The 17,823-nt window shown below is 40.5% G+C and overlaps 1 protein-coding gene across 10 annotated transcripts in view; it reads right to left on the bottom strand.

Moving 5' to 3' along the window:
- Positions 1-17,823, bottom strand: part of cabcoco1 (ciliary associated calcium binding coiled-coil 1) — a 210,813-nt gene that overhangs the window by 77,274 nt on the left and 115,716 nt on the right. For 7 of the 10 annotated variants that reach the window (XR_010004460.1, XM_062975779.1, XM_062975781.1 and 4 more), the window contains one exon: positions 12,766-12,921. The exons of the other annotated variants lie outside the window; for them this stretch is intronic. Coding sequence is in view for 6 of the 7 variants with exons in the window: in XM_062975779.1 (XP_062831849.1) it covers positions 12,766-12,921 (156 nt within the window). In the remaining variant the exon portion in view is untranslated. The remainder of the gene's footprint in view (positions 1-12,765; positions 12,922-17,823) is intronic. 10 annotated transcript variants of the gene reach the window in all.

Raw genomic sequence — 17,823 nt, forward strand, 5'->3', positions numbered from 1 at the left:
TCCACTTTATGAGAAATGCAGGAAAATTAAAGTTCTGAGCTGCTGGAAACAGCAGCAGAAGTGCCCTCCCAGGGCACAGACCCTTTCTCCTCACTGTCCTCACCGCCCAGACTATTTTCCTTGCTGCCTAGATCCCCCCCGCCCCCATTGTATTTGCATACAAAACCCTATTCCCTTCCCATCACTCAGGGGGTGTTTCCTTTGTGTTTTTCCTGTATGGCAGAAGGGGGTTGAAATGTTTGACCCCAGGGGTATTTCATTGAAATACTGTTAAATTTATGTTGGCTAAAATTGTTCTTAATTGAAATAAATAAATAAATAAATATTGTGTGAGTTAGCTAACACAAACATTTGCCACTGGTCTGGCCCATGCCGGATATATATATATATATATATATATATATATATATATATATATATAAACATAAATATAATATATAGTATATAAACATTTATTGGGGCTCCATGAGAAACTTTAGCTTCAAAAAGGTATCTGTGGCTAAAAAAGTTTGAGAGCCCTTGAGATAGAGGGTTTATGAGTTGGTGGTTCCCAATTTTGGGAACTGGACAGATAAACTGCCACAAAGAAGAAAGTGCATGGTTTGGGAATATTCCTGGTTCCATCTTTGCTCCTAGAGGCCCAGGGGCAGGCTGTGGTCCAGAATGTTTAGTGCTAGTTATAGTTGGCCTACCAGTTATTATTTTCCTGCTTATGGATAGTCTGACCACAGCAATTAATGCATACACAATTTTCTGGTCAGACTATTGACTTCTTCACATGGGGCTAAAATAAGTGGCATGCACTGGGTTAGCCCAGGTCATCCACGGCGCCCGCCGGCTTCCATCAAATGACACCTGTGGAGGTCCGTGGGTGAAGGAAGGCAGAATCAGTACATGTCACTACCACTGCAACATGGAAGGCTTCCCGTGTTGCCATTACAATCAACAGAGGGAAAGCTGTGCATGCCACATTTCCCACCATGGAAGGAAGGACATTTGCAGCGGGGTGATGCAGAATGTGAGGCACTGGGTTCCCCATGCCCCCCAATGACACGAGATGACATGGGATGACTCTGGTGGCCATGTGACAAGTTTCTTAATCAAACTCTGAAGCTATTGAAAAATATGGTAAATTCCTGACAGAAACATTCAACATAAACCATATGACACTAAGTTTGAAAGGATTGCACTGTCTACTCACATACTTCTTAATTCAAAATCTGGCAATGGCAACCGACATAGCCTGGGATCTCATTACTTGAAAGAGGACTGCTCTCTCTGTACACTTGCTCACTTGCTACAATCTTTCAGTGAAACATAAAACTTAAAAAATTAAGAAACAAAAAGCAATACTCTAGAATAAAATGACAAAACATTTACAAGTTCTTCCAAGTAGGGAAATATGACAGGCAACACCTTATTCCAGAATCCTTGTAATATAATATATGATATCTTTCCAAACATGAACATGAGAGACTAAGGTGTGAAACTCATCTGGGTTTCTGCTGGCAAATAAATGAAGACACATAGCATCGAAGTTGTTATTCTATCTTACATTCTTTAAAGCGCGTAGAGATAAAGTAAGCTTTTGTATAAGCAGATATGTGCAATAATCAATCTCTAGGCAATCAAAAGCGGTTAGATCTTACTCAATAAAGACTTGTTAACATCTGTAGAGCTGGGGGACCTAAGCAAGAAATAATTCTATGTTTTGGTTTGCAGTTATCCCCATTTTAGTGAAAACCTCACAGGAGAACTGGCGTGTCAGGGGCAAAATCACCACATATAAGCCTTCACATTTCTCCTATATTGCCATCATCCATTTGGAATTAACAGTGGATACTATGGTTTAAGGTTGTAATTTCTCACTGTAGCAAATTATTATTATCATTAAAATATTTCTATCCTACTATTTATTTAAAAGATCCCAATGATTTAATTGGCAACATTTTACAACGTTTGTTTCAGGTATTTGCAGTACTTCAATATAAATACCTAGATCTTTATCTCACTTCCCTTTTTTGACTGGAGAATGAGAATTTATTGATGAGACTAAAATATTAAAAATCATCACAGCTAGCTTTTCAGATCAGTTTTTGTTTGTAAACCTGCATCCTCAGAAGGCAGGAAGCCCTGTTCCAAAAACTGCTTCTGAGTTGTAAAAAAAAAAATTTCTAGTCATCAAAGTGAGATTGGTTGAATTTGGCAATGATCATAGAGAACTGTCTGAAGAAATTACACATGAAAAGACCATTTGGAAAGAGCTAAAACACACGCTTATTTATATGCTAATACTAGAAAGCTCCAAGTAAGAGATTTGATGGTGATAAAATAGAACACAAATATAGGGAACATATCATAAATCTGGTGGCATCCAGAAAAAAACCTGCCACTAATATGGATTAACAACATGGCTTTCTTACTTTGATGACGTTTTCTACAGTCACACTTTGATTAAAAACCTTGCAGATCAGGAAATACAAAATAATGTGAATCCATTTTAAAAAATTGATCAGTGAAGATTTCAAAGATACAGATTTTTTCTGATACACTTTATATTTGTTCTACAATTGCAAATTAGAACTTTCCAGGTTGCTAGCCTTAAACCAATGAAAATCTAGGCAATAGTAATGTATTTGTTTCTCTTGTCTTTGGCAAAAAGAAAATGTATGTATATAAGAAAATTTCCTAGCAGACTCAAAGAAACTACATCATTGAAGATTAAGCCATCTGAAATAATGCATCTTTATTATCTGAGACCTGTGATTGTTTTTCAATAACTTTTCTCTATGAACAAATTTGATACTAGACTTTATTAGGCTTTTATTAGTCTCTGGGTTTTAAACTCGTGTTCTAGTTGGAAAGCTTCCCAATTTTGTGTGTCTAAAAATAAATAAATAACTGCATAACTTCCTGCTGTCATTTTCAGTACTTTTAAAAGAACAATTGTTTGATAATCTTTTTGTCTTGTTGTGGAAGTCCAAGAATATTTAAGTTTGCTAAAACACTATATTTCTGATTGGATTCTTACGGACCCTATTCTTTTATGGGACACTTAGGAGTTCCTACATGAGAAAATGTTTCAAAAGACTTTCCTGCAATGTATGGATATAAAGGATGAATACCAAAGGTTTGAAGGCATTATTTGCCTAGGGCAGCAGCTAAAGCCTTGAAGCTTGACTAGCACACCATGAAATTATGCATGCTCCAGAAGTGAGGTGAGGAAAAAACAAATCAAGATTTCCTGGAAGATTTGAAATAGATCGACAGTTCTTTGTCACAACTGGTGGTACAGCCCATGGCTTTTTAATCTTGTGATCCCTTTCTGTAGCCATGAGCATATTGCTATATAAAACAGGTTTAAAATAAAACCTTTACTGATACCAAATCAGCATCTGCAAGGCTTGCTAAATAGGCTGATTTTTCTTTTTATGAAGTACAGCTAAAGTACCTTTTGCAGAGTCCACTGTAAACACTACACAAGAGATTTTTGTAAATGTCTATTGCTGCCAATTATTTTAGAGACCCCAACATTGAGTTAAGAGGACCCCTTTTGGGGTCAAGACCCACAGTTTATGAAGCAGTGGTCTAGTAAAAACATCAGTCAAAACCACCACCACCACCACCACCACCAAATAGTTGGTTGAAAAATAGTGGCTGAGAAGGAGGGGATTTTTGTGTCACGTTACGTGTTACAAGATTTGGTTCAGCCAGTGCTTACAATTTACTGGGAAGAGCATGTACAAAGTAAACTAGAGTTAACTAAGTAGATGTTAACAGAAATTTTGGTACCAGAAGTGAAAATAATACCAAAAGAATGGAAATATGTTCCTACACCTCAAAACAAAAGAGCAGTTCAGTATTCTGATACTACTTTTTTTTCTTCCACTTTTCTTATGATTTTCATTATGGGAGCCAAATTTAGAGATCTAAAGTATTCTTTCCCAACATGTTGGGGGTAGCTGTTGAAGTGGTTTAACTGTTCATCCTTTCTGTATATTCAGCTGTTCAAAAAGACACAGTGAGTGATTCTGGAGGTAGCTGAAGTTTATCTCAGCTGTTGCAAACAGGTGCATGCATCACTTCAATAGATTTAGCTACAATAGAATCCCACTTTTCCCCAGGTCAAACTTTGTTTATTACATTGTTTGTTTATTACATTGTACAGTATACACAATTTTATTTCCTGGACTCAAAAGTCTGTCTTTCTCTAGCTCTACTTCACTATTCTCTCAATGCTGATGTTATTATTTTCAGCTAGAAAGAAGTTAAGGAGGGAAACAGCATAGAAACTCTTGGGGGGAAAAAGACATTGACACCAGAGGTTTCATTAATGGAAATATACCTAGATGGAATATAAGGGCTTCAGACACAGGACTCGTCCCCATGAGCTAGGTAAAGGTAAAGGTTTTCCCCTGATGTTAAGTCCAGTCATGTCTGACTCTGGGGGTTGGTGCTCATCTCCATTTCTAAGCCGAAGAGCTGGCGTTGTCCATAGAGACACCTCCAAGGTCATGTGGCCGGCATGACTGCATGTAGCGCCGTTACCTTCCCACCGGAGTGGCACCTATTGATCTACTCACATTGGCATGTTTTCGAACTGCTAGGTTGGCAAGAGCTGGAGCTAACAGCGGCTGCTCACGCCGCTCCCGGGGCTTGAACCTGGGACCTTTCGGTCTCCAGCTCAGTGCTACAAACCCCAAATTTAACAGAAGTCACTCCTGGGTATTCACATGACTTCCAGTCCCAGTTCCTAATGTGGGATACAATTGGCTATCCTGATTCCATCCCATGTTCGGTAAAGCCATGGAATGTGCCAAAGCTTCCTTGAAGCTCTGAAGCAACTCCACACTTTGGAGGAGATGTGAACAGCTGCTTTGGCACTGACCGCCCCCACTGTTCATACAGGTCAGTGCTGCCATCGTGCTTCCCAGTGCTCTGCAGTGCAGGGAAAAGGGAATGGCACTTACAGTGGAATGTGTTGCTTCAGAGCATGATGAAGTCGCCTTTGGAGGTGTGTTGCAGAGGCTGGATAGACTTTTGTCTGGAGTGACTTTTGTCTGGAGTGCTTTGGTTGTCTTTTCCTGTATGGTTGGTAGCTGGATTGGATGGCCCTTGTGGTCTCTTCCATCTCTATGATTCTATGATCTGTGTTGTTTTCTGTTGCCACAGCAGCAGCTAGGGAGTTACCAGAGAGCAACTGGCCATCACTTGGTGCCTTTGTTGATGTCAGCAAAGGCAACAGTGAAACATGGAGAAGAGAGGGGCATTGTGTCCTACTTTCCCGCTCCCTTCTCCGCATCACACAGGTGCCTTTACTGCTACTGCTGACTCAGAACAATAGCCAAAAGCTCCTTGGAGATCCATGAATAGAAAACAACAAAAGTAATGTCTGAACCGGTTTTGGCCCAACTGGACAGTCAGGCTTCCATTCCCACCACTGATGCAGTTCAAGAGCAGAGTGTTGTAAACACTAGGGCAAAATCTTGTAGCTCTGGATTGTGTGGCTTGTGTGGATGGGCCTTTAGATACAATGATTTAGAAGTCTGATCTTTGCATGTTTATTCCTCCTATGCATGTGCAACAGTTTGCTGAGCTCGATCCCATATAAGCATGCATAAAACAAAAGTCAAAGCTAAACAAACTTGCTGTTAAAATGATTGATTCAAACATGTATTCACAAAGTGCCTAAAATCAGCAGGCAATGGGCAAAACCCAATAAAACAAGTATTAGATGACGCACATTAGGAAGGGAAGAAAAATGAAAAGGAAGATGGGTTTGTCAGGAAAAGTCAGGGTAAATAAATGTATCTTAAGGAAGTAGGCAAATATAGTAACATAAAGCCTCAAATGGAGAGAGAATCGCTTTCCTGTTTCCACTGGCAGTTAAAATTGAAGCAGTAAAGATACACATATGTATGCATCAATCTTAAGAGTCTGTTAGTTCTGTTTTGAAAATAAGCTCAAAAGTTATTAGTTTGTCAAAATGTTAAGCTATTTAAGAGGTTAATAGTAGAGTAAAAGATACTAGAATAGTTACTAGAGAAATCAAATTGTTTGGTGAAGGAGAGAAAGAGCAATCCATCCCTCCCTCATCATTTTGCTCCTCACGTATTTGCATTGGTGATCTATGTAGTCCCTTACTGAATTTTTTGCCGCCTATGGCTAAATAGTGAGCCGTTCAATAAAAAGCTGTTGAATTTTAGGAGGTTCAATTGCTTCTCCCCAATCCCTGGTGATTTTGAAGCAGGAGATTACAACTTTTTATTCCTCCAGAATCTTGATTTCTTGGGGTGCCGAGACTGCTGCCTTACTTAAATGCTGGCTTTATAACTTACTTTAATTGGAATGTCAGTGTTGTAAACCACGATTGGTACCCTTTCAAGGGTCAAAACGCTGAAGGGCATATAACTGGTTTTAAAAAGAAATGAATAAAAACATAAATTGTTGTTGGTCTGCTAGCAGACCTCCTAAGTCTGCAACAGAAGAATGATAATAATTTATTGTATTTTACCTCAAGCATAGACAAAACAAAGACAATATGCTGCACCGAACTGTTGCTTACTCTGCAGCTATTAATGTTACAAAAAGCCTTGATAGGTATAAAGGCAAAAACTAAGCATCCCCCCTCAAAACCATATATTTGTAAGGCCACCACCTTTACATTGATAGGGGTAATGCCATAAAAGAACTCTACAACCATCAAGCTGAAGAGGTTAGCCTTTTCCCAGGATAGAAATGCAGTGCTTGCAGAATCTGACATACAATAAGTGATCGGGCAAAACTATCAATCAGGTAAATGTCTGACAAATATTCAGTTATTAATATTTACAGTATATCTATAAAAAAATCCTAAATTGCTGCATTCTGTTTCAATTTTAAACAGAGGCTGAATGGCCAGCCATCAGGGGTGCTTTGAATGCGATTTTCCTGCTTCTTGGGAGGGGGTTGGATTGGATGGCCCACAAAGTATCTTCCAACACTCTGATTCTAATTATTTCAGAGGAAACACATCCTCTGGCTCTATATTCACTATCTCCGTTGTGAGTCAGAATCCCTTAATGAAGCCATAACTGAAAAAAAATGCCTTATGTAGAAATTAACGCTCTGAACACTCTGATTTTCAATATATCAGAGGCCTAAAATCTCAATCCTGACAAGAAAGAGGTCCTCCTGGTAAGTCGGAAAGCTGATCAGGATACAGTATAGCAGGGGTCCCCAAACTAAGCCCTGGGGGCCGGATGCGGCCCACCGAAGCCATTTATCCGGCCCCCACGGCACAAGGGCAGAAGGGGGTTGGGCTAAATGATCCAAGAGTTCTTTTCTTCTCTTACAACCATTATTATTATTATTATTATTATTATTATTATTATTATTATTATTATTATTATTATTATTAACCTTAAGGCTGGGTGGCCATCTGTCAGGGGTGCTTTGCTTGTGCTTTTGGTCCGCAGAGGCAGAAGGGGGTTGGACAAAATGGCCGAAGGGGTCTCTTCCAACCCTCTTTTTTATTATTATTGCTGTTATTATTATTATTTTATTATGACACAGCAAACAAGATAGATATGCTGGATTTCGTATTACAAAATCACAAGTCGAACACTTCCCAAATGTCTAGGACTGTGTGATGTATTTTCGGATGATGCGTGCAGATCCCAGTAGGGTGGCCTTTTGTAGTTGGCAGATCGTGATTATTATTATTATTATTATTATTATTATTATTATTACTACAGTAGAGTCTCACTTATCCAACATAAATGGGCGGGCAGAATGTTGGATAAGCAAATATGTTGGATAATAAGGAGGCATTAAGGAAAAGCCTATTAAACATCAAATTAGGTTATGATTTTACAAATGAAGCACCAAAACATCATGTTAGACAACAAATTTGGTAGAAAAAGTAGTTCAATGCGCAGCAATGCTATGTAGTAATTACTGTATTTATGAATTTAGCACCAAAATATCACGATATATTGAAAACATTGACTACAAAAATGTGTTGGATAATCCAGAACATTGGATAAGCGAGTGTTGGATAAGTGAGACTCTACTGTATTATTATTATTAACATTGAGGCGGGGAGGCCATCTGTCAGGTGTGCTTTGCTTGTGCTTTCGGTGCACAAAGGCAGAAGGGGATTGGACTCAATGGCCCAAAGGGTCTCTTCCAACTCTCTTTTTATTATTATTGCTGTTATTATTAATTATTATTTATTATTATTATTTTATTATGACACAGCAAACATGATAGACATGCTGGATTTCATATCACAAAATCACAAGTCGAACACTTCCCAAGTGACTAGGACTGTGTGATGTATTTTCGGATGATGCGTGCAGATCCCAGTAGGGTGGCCTTTTGCAGCTGGCAGATCGTAATTTTGTCAATGTCTATTGTTTCCAAATGCCGGCTGAGATCTTTTGGCACGGCACCCAATGTGCCCATCACCACCGGGACCACCTGCACTGGTTTCTGCCAGAGTCTTTGAAGTTCAATCTTGAGGTCCTGATAGCGGCTGAGTTTTTCCTGTTGTTTTTTGTCAATGCAACTGTCACCTGGGATGACGACATCAATGATCCAAACCCTTTTTTCCCCCCACAACTGTGATGTCTGGTGTGTTGTGTTCCAGAACTTTGTCAGTCTGGATTCGGAAGTCCCACAGTATCTTTGCGTGCTCATTTTCCAATACCTTTGCAGGTTTGTGATCCCACCAGTTCTTTGCTGCTGGGAGGTGGTACTTGAGGCATAAGTTCCAATGAATCATTTGGGCCACATAGTTGTGCCTCTGTTTGTAGTCTGTCTGTGCAATTTTCTTACAGCAGCTGAGGATATGATCAATGGTTTCGTCGGTTTCCTTGCACAGTCTGCATTTTGGGTCAACAGCTGATTTTTCGATCTTGTCCTTAATTGCATTTGTTCTGATGGCTTGCTCCTGGGCTGCAAGGATCAGGCCTTCTGTCTCCTTCTTCAGGGTCCCATTCATGAGCCAGAGCCAGGTCTTCTCCTTATCAGCTTTTCCTTCAATTTTGTCAAGGAACTTCCCATGCAATGTTTTGTTGTGCCAGCTGTCAGCTCTAGTTTGTAGTGTGGCTTTCTTGTACTGGTTTTTTGTCTGCTGTGCTTTGAGGAGTTTCTGATTTTTGACTTCAATCAAAGCAGGTTCTTCACTTTGCTTTACATATTCTGCCAGGGCATGTTCTTCTTCCTTGACTGCTTGTTTTACTTGTAAGAGTCCTCTGCCCCCTGATCTTCTAGGCAGGTATAGCCGGTCAACATCACTGCGAGGGTGCAGTGAATGATGAGCGGTCATGAGTTTTCTTGTTTTTCTGTCCAAATTGTCCAGTTCCATCTGTGTCCAGTTTATGATGCCAGCAGTATATCTTATGACAGGTATGGCCCAGGTGTTTATGGCCTTGATGGTGTTGCCTCCATTGAGCTTGCTTTTGAGAATTTTTCTGACCCTTTGTGTGTATTCTTTACTGACCACAGTCTTCACATGTTCATGCTTGATGTTGTCCAGCTGTAATATGCCCAGATATTTATAGGCCTCTGGCTGGTGACACTTTATTGTTTGGCCATTAGGCATATTTATGCCCTCACTTTCAATGATTTTTCCCTTCTTCAATGCCACTGTCGAACATTTGTCCAAGCCAAACTCCATGCTGATATCAGTGCTAAAAATTCGGACAGTGTTAGTCAGAGACTGGATTTCAGTTTCCGTTTTTCCATACAGCTTCAGGTCATCCATGTACATCAGATGCGAAATTTTGTGAGAATTCTTAGATGTTTGATAGCCAAGATTTGTTTTTTGTAAGGTTGTTGACAGAGGGATCATGGCAATAATGAAAAGCAGAGGGGACAATGAGTCTCCCTGGAAAATTCCTCTCCTGATGTTGACAAGTCCATAGCTTTCATTTCCAACAAACAGTTCAATTTTCCAGTGCTCCATCATGTTTTCAATGAAGGTGCCAACGTTTTTACTAATCCCGATGGATGGATCCCCGCAGGTGCCACCTTGACGTGGTGGGGGGGCTTAGCCATTCCGAGGATGCTGAGGGCTGTGCTGGCGGTAGTGTAACTATTGGCAGGTCCAACCAAGCCAGAGAGGCCTCAGCGGAGGAATGGAACAAAGAGCACCTAACCCATTAGCATTATGGAGAATCAAACGAAAACGAAGTCTATACTGGCTCGGTCGTCGCCCAGGATAAAAAGGACCGCGGTGGATGCTGCTGATTCTGGACATCCATCGACAAGTGGGCTACGGAATCATCAAAACCCAAATGAACAGTCACAGAAGCGGCAGAAATATACAATGCCAGAAAGCCGCACAGTCATGAAATTATTATTATTGTTGTTGTTGTTGTTGTTGTTGTTGTTGTTCGGTGGCCAACTATAGTCCGGCCCTCCAATGGTCCGAAGGATTGTGAACTGGCCCCCTGTTTAAAAAGTTTGGGGACCCCTGCAGTATAGGGTTATAGCCTGTGCTAGATGGGGTTACACTCCCCCTGAAGACGCAGGTTCATAGCTTGGGGATGATCCTGGACTCATCACTGACTCTGGAGGCTCAGGTGGCCAACTAAAACTTGTGTGCTAGCTGTACCCGTACCTTGAGAAGCCTGATCTGGCTTAAGTGGTCCATGCCCTTGTCACATCCAGATTAGATTACAGTAATGCACCTTACATAGAGCTACGCTTGAAGACCATCTGGAAGATTCAGCTGGTACAAAGATCTGCAGCTAGGTTGTTTACTGGAGTGCCATACAGGGAGTGTTCAACCCTCATGTTGTGCCAGCTCCACTGGCTGCTAATTTGTTTTCTGGGTGCAATTCAAAGTGTTGGTTGTAACCTTTAAAGCCCTGAATGGTTCAGGCCCAACCTATCTTTCTGACTGTATCTTCTGATATGAGCCTGCCTAAGCACTAAGATTTGCTGGAGAGGCCCTGCTCTCGGTCCCACCCTTGTCTCAGGTATGGCTGGTGGAAACAAGAGAGAGGACCTTCTCAACGGTGGCCCCTCAGCTCTGGAACCCGCTTCCTAAGGACATCAGAATGGCTACCTCCCTGTTGCTCTTCAGAAAACAAATAAAAGCCTTTCTCTGGGAGGAAGCCTTTCGGGAAGACAATTGACAGACTGAATTATTATTATTATTATTATTATTATTATTATTATTATTATTATTATAAACTTTATTTGTACCCCTCCCCATCTCCCGAGGGACTCAGAGCGGCTCACAACATGAATAAATACAAAAGATACATAACACATCAAATCAGTATAAAACAAAACAAAACAAGCCAACACACAAGTAAACAAAGTTAAATAATAAAAATTATACAACATTACTTAAAAAAACCAATTGACTTCTATTATGGCAATGAGATAGAACTGGTTTTAAATATTGTTGATTTTTAATACCGTTTTTATCATGCATTCTCGTTTTCATTTGTATATGTGATGTTTTGTATTTAGAGTTATGTTTGACCGGCATCAAATTGTTGCCGATCTTAAGGTGCTCAGAGTCCTTCCATAAGGGAGTGAGGGCAGGCGGGAGAAAAAAAACAAAGTAGTAAATACAGTAGAGTCTCATTTATCCAAGACTCGCTTATCCAAGCCTCTGGATAATCCAAGCCATTTTTATAGTCAATGTTTTCAATATATCGTGATATTTTGGTGCTAAATTCATAAATACAGTAATTACAACATAACATTACTGCATATTGAACTACTTTTTCTGTCAAATTTGTTGTATAACATGATGTTTTGGTGCTTAATTTGTAAAATCATAACCTAATTTCTATAAAATAAATTTTTATTGAAAATATTTATACAGGAAAATAATTTGCAACAAACATTATCACTGAGGGAAAGGGAGATGTCGGGGAAATGGGTGAGACATCAAAAATCATAACCTAATTTGATGTTTAATAGGCTTTTCCTCAATCCCTCCTTCTTATCCAAGATATTCGCTTATCCAAGGTTCTGCTGGCCTGTTTAGCTTGGATAAGTGAGACTCTACTGTAAATAAAGAACACGGTGTTGATCCATCACACAACTACCCCTTCCAGGATCCCATAGCAGTTTAAACTGCATTCATTCTACAGTAGGCGTGGGGAAACTTGGGCCCTCCAGGTGGTTTGGACTTCAACTCCTACAATTCCTAATAGGAATTGCTGTTGTTAGGAATTGTAGGAGTTGAAGTCCAAACACCTGGAGGGCCCAAGTTTGCCTATGCCTGTTCTACAGTGTAGTTGCAACCTCAGGCCCCTTCCACACAGCTGTATAAAATCCATATTGAACTGGATTATATGGCAGTGGACTCAGATAATCCCGTTCAAAGCAGATATTGTGGAGTATCTGCCTTGATATTATGGGTTGTATAGGAGCTCCCGGTGACCCAGCAGATTAAACCAATGAGCTGCTGAAGTTGCTAACTGAAAGGTTGGTGGTTCGAATCCAGGAGCGGGGGTGAGTTCCCGCTGTTAGCTCCAGCTTCTACCAACCTAGCAGTTCGAAAACATGTAAATGTGAGTAGATCAATAGGTACCGTTTCTGCAGGAAGGTAACGGCTCTCCATGCAGTCATGCTGGCCACATGACCCAGGAGAAATGGAGAAATGGAGTCGGACAGGATTAGACTTAATGTCAGGGGAAAACCTTTACTTTTACCTTTTATGGCAGTATGGAAGGGCACTTAGTCACTCATGTGGAGAATGTGGGAGTATTTTGAAATGGGAGTGGGGGCCATGCTAGAAGGTTGCCCTACCTGAGATGGCACGGACGCAGGGGCACTTTCCTTCTCTTTCTCCTTCTCTTTCTCCCTCTCCTTGGCCTTCTTGGCAGCCATGGCGCCGCGAGGAAGCGTCTCTCCGTTGCCTGGGGAACCGGCTCTCCGTTGCCGTGGAAACATCCAGGGCGAGGCCTAACGAAAAGAAGCGGGAAGCCTCCCCGCTTTCTTCAGCGTCGCTTTCTAGGTCTGACTATAGACTTAAAGGGAAGCGCGAGGCCACTCGCGACTGGGGGATATTTTGCTTGGCGGACAAAAATTGGAAAAGCCCATAGGAAACAGCAGAAAAGCCCCTGGGAAACAGCAGGAAAGCTCCTAGGAAACAGCAGAAAAGCCCCTGGGAAACAACAACCCCTCTTTTCATTCAGGTACTCTTTTGGTGCCCCACTTTGCCCACAGACAAAGTTGAACTGCTATTATTATTATTATTATTATTATTATTATTATTATTATTATTATTACTACAATTTAACACATGTTTTAGAGAAAGAATCATTCTTTAAAATATCATTCTCAAACTATAAAAGCATAAAATATTTTTATAGATACAGTAGGCTGGCTGACAGTTAACCAGAGATTGATATTTATTTATTTATTTTATTTCAATTGTTTATACTCCGCCCTTTTCACCTGAGGGGACTCAGGGCAGCTTACAAGTGGCAATTGATGCCCTTACACTGTTATACAATGAACTAAAACAGTTAAAACAGTTAAAACAGTCATAAAATACAATATACAAAGTTTAAAACAATGCAAAGTGCTTATGCCATTCATCCACCAGACCTTATACAAGAGCCGTAATTCAGACCGCGTCAAAGCCGACACATGCTTATTCTTCAAATGCCTGCGTACATAGCCAGGTCTTCAGTTTTTTTCTGAACCCCAGAAGGGATGAAGCCTGCTGAATGTCACTGAGGAGGGAGCCACGGTCACTGGGGAATGTCACAGCCGGGGAGCCACCACCGAGAAGGCCCTGTCTCTCGTCCCCACCAGCTGTGCCTGTGAGGTGGGTGGGACCGAGAGCAGGGTCTCTCCAGATGATCTTAAGGTTCTCATGGGCTCATAGGGGAAGACACATTAGGATAGTTGCCAGATAAGCCCCTTCCACACTACCATAAAAAAACTCAGGCTCCTTCCACACAGCTATATAACATCCACATTGAACTGGATTATATGGCAGTGTAGAATCACGGATTACTGTATCCAGTTCTGGACACTGAAACTGAAGGGAGACGCTGACAAACTGGAATGTGTCCAGAGGAGGGCGACTAAATGATCAAGGGTCTGGAGAACAAGCCCCAATGAGGAGCGGCTGAAAGAGCTGGGCATTTTTAGCCTGCAGAAGAGAAGGCTGAGAGGGGACACGATGATAGCCATTGTAAATACTCCATTTTCTTGAATGAATAGGAAACAGTACCCTCTTGTGCCAAGGGAAAGCAAAATGCATCTTACAAAACTAAGGCCTCTTCTATACTGCCATATATAATCTAGATTATCTGCTTTGAACTGGTTGTATGGCAATGTGGCCTCATATAATCCAGTTCAAAGCAGATAACATGGATTATCTGCTTGATAATCTGGATTATATGGCAGTGTAGATCCAGCCCAAGAGTGCTTTTCTTCTGCCTGCTTCTTATGCATATTTGTAAGACTGGACAGCCTTTATGGTATAATGATTTACATGTTGGGCAACGGCTAGATCTACACTGCCCTATATCCCAAGATCTGATCCCAGATTATCTGTTTATCCCAGGTTATCTGGCATTGTAGACTCATATAATTCAGTTAAAAGCAGATAACATGGGACAGGGCCGTAGCCAGAAAAAAATTTCAGGAGGGGTTTTGAAAATTTTGGGGTGGGGGTGGGGGGTTGAACCCCTAGCACATACCCCTCCCCGCTACAAACCTGTCAATATCTGCTTGAGATAGTGCCTGGAGGGACTCTTAATGTTTTGCATCTCATAAACTTAGCATGGGGATTTGGTTAACCAGTTAAAATTCATGAGTAAACGAGATTTTTTTTATAACTTGAAAAATTGGGGGGGGGTGTTGAACCCCTAACCCCCCCCCCCTCACTACAGGCCTGACATGGGATCACATCTTGGGATATAGGGCAGTGTAGATCCAGTCTATTTCTCCATTCAGACATGGAAACCAACCTAGGGCAAGTCATATTCTCTCAGTCTCAAAGGAAGGTAAATTTTGCCAAGAAAAACCAATGCTAGGACCACCATAACTGGGAAACTCCTTGAAGGCACATTGGAACAATAATCCTCACCATTTATGCCCAAAGGAAATTTTGACTCTTAAACCACACTTCCCTTATTTGTTTTATTTATGCTGCTCCTTTGAAGAATGTAATGCCCAGAAATTGTCAGACATTCCAAGATAGACTAGGGGTGTATTTACACTACAGAATTAATGCAGTTTGACACCACTTTAACTGCCCTGGGTCAATGGGCTTTGTAGTTTGCTGAGCCACTAGCACTCTTCAGCAGAGAAAGTTAAAGTGCTGGTAAAATTACAGTTAAAGTGGTGTCAAACTGCATTAATTCTATAGTGTAAACGCACCCTAGGCCAGTTCTTCACAAACTGTCTGACATAGAGGGTTGGCAATTCTTTGTTCCCAGTGTACAATCCCATATTTGTGTCTACTGCCTCCATCAGCTTCTTCTTTTCTTGGAAATTTACCCTGGACAGAAAGTCAATGGCTTGTGATCCGGCAGTGCTCTGTGGACTCCTATTTTAAGTAGCTTTGAACTAGGTCATATTCATAAACTAGCAGAAATAATATAGATAGTTAAAAGATATTCCAATAGTTACATTAAATTCTGCACATTTCTCATGCTTTCAGAAGCTGTGTCTGCAACCCAAAATAGTATCTTTAATTGACAATAATATATGTGTATTTAGCTGGAGAGGAAATAACTGCCACTATGCCAGCGTCAACTGCAAAGCATAGCAGGAAATTTATATAAAAATTCATGGGGTTTCATCAATATCATCTAAACAGTTCTCTAAAATCCCACAACCATTCTTCCAAATATCACGGGACCCTGGATCCTGGATCCTGTTTTAATGGATGGTTTAGTTTTGGAGAAACAGATGTATGCAGAGAGGTCAGATAAGGTCTGGATCGGGAACAAAGAAGTGACACAGCTCGCCCAGCAATCCCCAAACTAATAAACCACCGTCTTCCTTACTAAAGTAATAGGCTTTCAGCCAATTGTTACTATATGATTTGAGGGTTCACATATATAGCCCTGAGCATTTTGCACAGGATGGAGTCCCTGCTTGATGACAATCTTCTGAAAGTTTCTGAATTTCAGAAATTGGCAGCAATTGAAAGCATAGCAGAAATCCAAAGAAGTCGATGTAGTGCACACTGGAATATTTTATAATACTGAATTGCCTAGAATTGCAGTAAGCTAGTTAATTATTTGATGAAGTTGTTCTCAGATAAGAATTATTCAAGGGGCCTCCTGAACTCACCATGGAATCAGTGCTTGGATAGCTCTCCTGAGAGTTGTAGTTTGGCGAAAGTAGCACTTTTTGGCAAAGCAACCTAAAGACCTTGTAAAATTACAACCCCATGAGGTTCCTTAGCATTGAACTAAAGCAGTTAAAGTGGGATCAAACTATGTTAATTCAACAGTGTAGATGCGCCCTGAGAACGCTGACTGCCTATTTCCAATATCAGATATGGAAAAAATTCTGTGCCACATTCCATTAATATTACATTGAGGAGTCCATTGCCCTAAGGTTAAATATCCAATGCTTCCTATGCTTAAATCAAGCAAATATGAACAAAGAACCCATTTGAAACAAAAAGAATGGAAATGATTACAGTTACACTGATTGTACTTGGCTGTTTTGCAGCACAAATCTTGCCAGCCTCTGTGTTTCATAATGTAACATCAACATTTTTTCAGAATCCTGTTTGAAGTGACATTTTCATCACTTCTGCCCATTTTTAGCAGATGTCATAAGCAATGCTTCCCACACATGCAGTGCTTAAATCTGACACCTTCGGCCCAGATACCCCTTTTTCCTGCACTGTCAGAGTAATGTGCAAGGTCCTAAATCCACATGGGAGGAAACTAGGCAAAGGCGGTTTCCTGTAACTACATTAATCTGGTTTCCACAGGGCTGGTGCTGGGATGGTAAAGAGTCAAAACTTTCTTAGAGGCAGCTACAGGTCATACACAGCCCAGTTAAAACTAAATGAACAGCAAATTGACAATCAGCAACTCTCATAAGACCTAGCCATAGGGTTGTCCAGTAAAATATAGGGCTCCTCTACTTTTAATTATTTGGGAATTTCAGAAAGTATTGCTTGCATGCCAAAAGAATCATCAAGCAAAGTAATGGGAACATAAGGATCTGAGGCTGCTTTGATGCATTGTGACCTGGATGGCTTGTCATCACTGATCAGTGTATCAGTGTATCAAAGTTTTCTAGTGGAGAATGTCAGGACACAGGAATCCATAATTGAAACAAATGTGGATCATGTACCATGACAATAAACAAGTAGATGTACCAGAGTTTGGCTGCTAAAGAACAAATTATGTGTATTAAAATAGCCTGGCCAAAATCCAGTCTTAAAACCCAATTAAATTTTGTGGCAGGACTTGAGCTTACTGTTCTTGTCATAAATCCTTTAGATATCATTGAAGTAGTTGTGTAAGAAGTAATTGGCCTGATATTCTTTAACACAGATATGAAGAGATTGAGCAACAGTTACATGAAATTGTTATGCAAAGTGATTACTGCTCAAGGAATGCCACTGGGCACTGAATCTAAAGGTTTTCATTTTTTTTTTCACTCATCGATATTGACTTTTACAATGAGTTGGATAAATACATGCTGATATTGCATCGTGCTTATGTGTTGTTTGTTTGTTCAGGTTGAGTACAATCATGTTGGGGACTTTTCATAAAGGGACTTACATCTGTGGGCAGTTCCATAATGCATGTCTTTGGTAAAAGGCAGTTTTTGTGTTACTAAGAAGGAAACCAGCAAAGTGACCAATGCACA

Source organism: Anolis carolinensis, chromosome 3 (genome assembly GCF_035594765.1).
Source record: "Anolis carolinensis isolate JA03-04 chromosome 3, rAnoCar3.1.pri, whole genome shotgun sequence".
Classification (NCBI taxonomy): domain Eukaryota; kingdom Metazoa; phylum Chordata; class Lepidosauria; order Squamata; family Dactyloidae; genus Anolis; species Anolis carolinensis.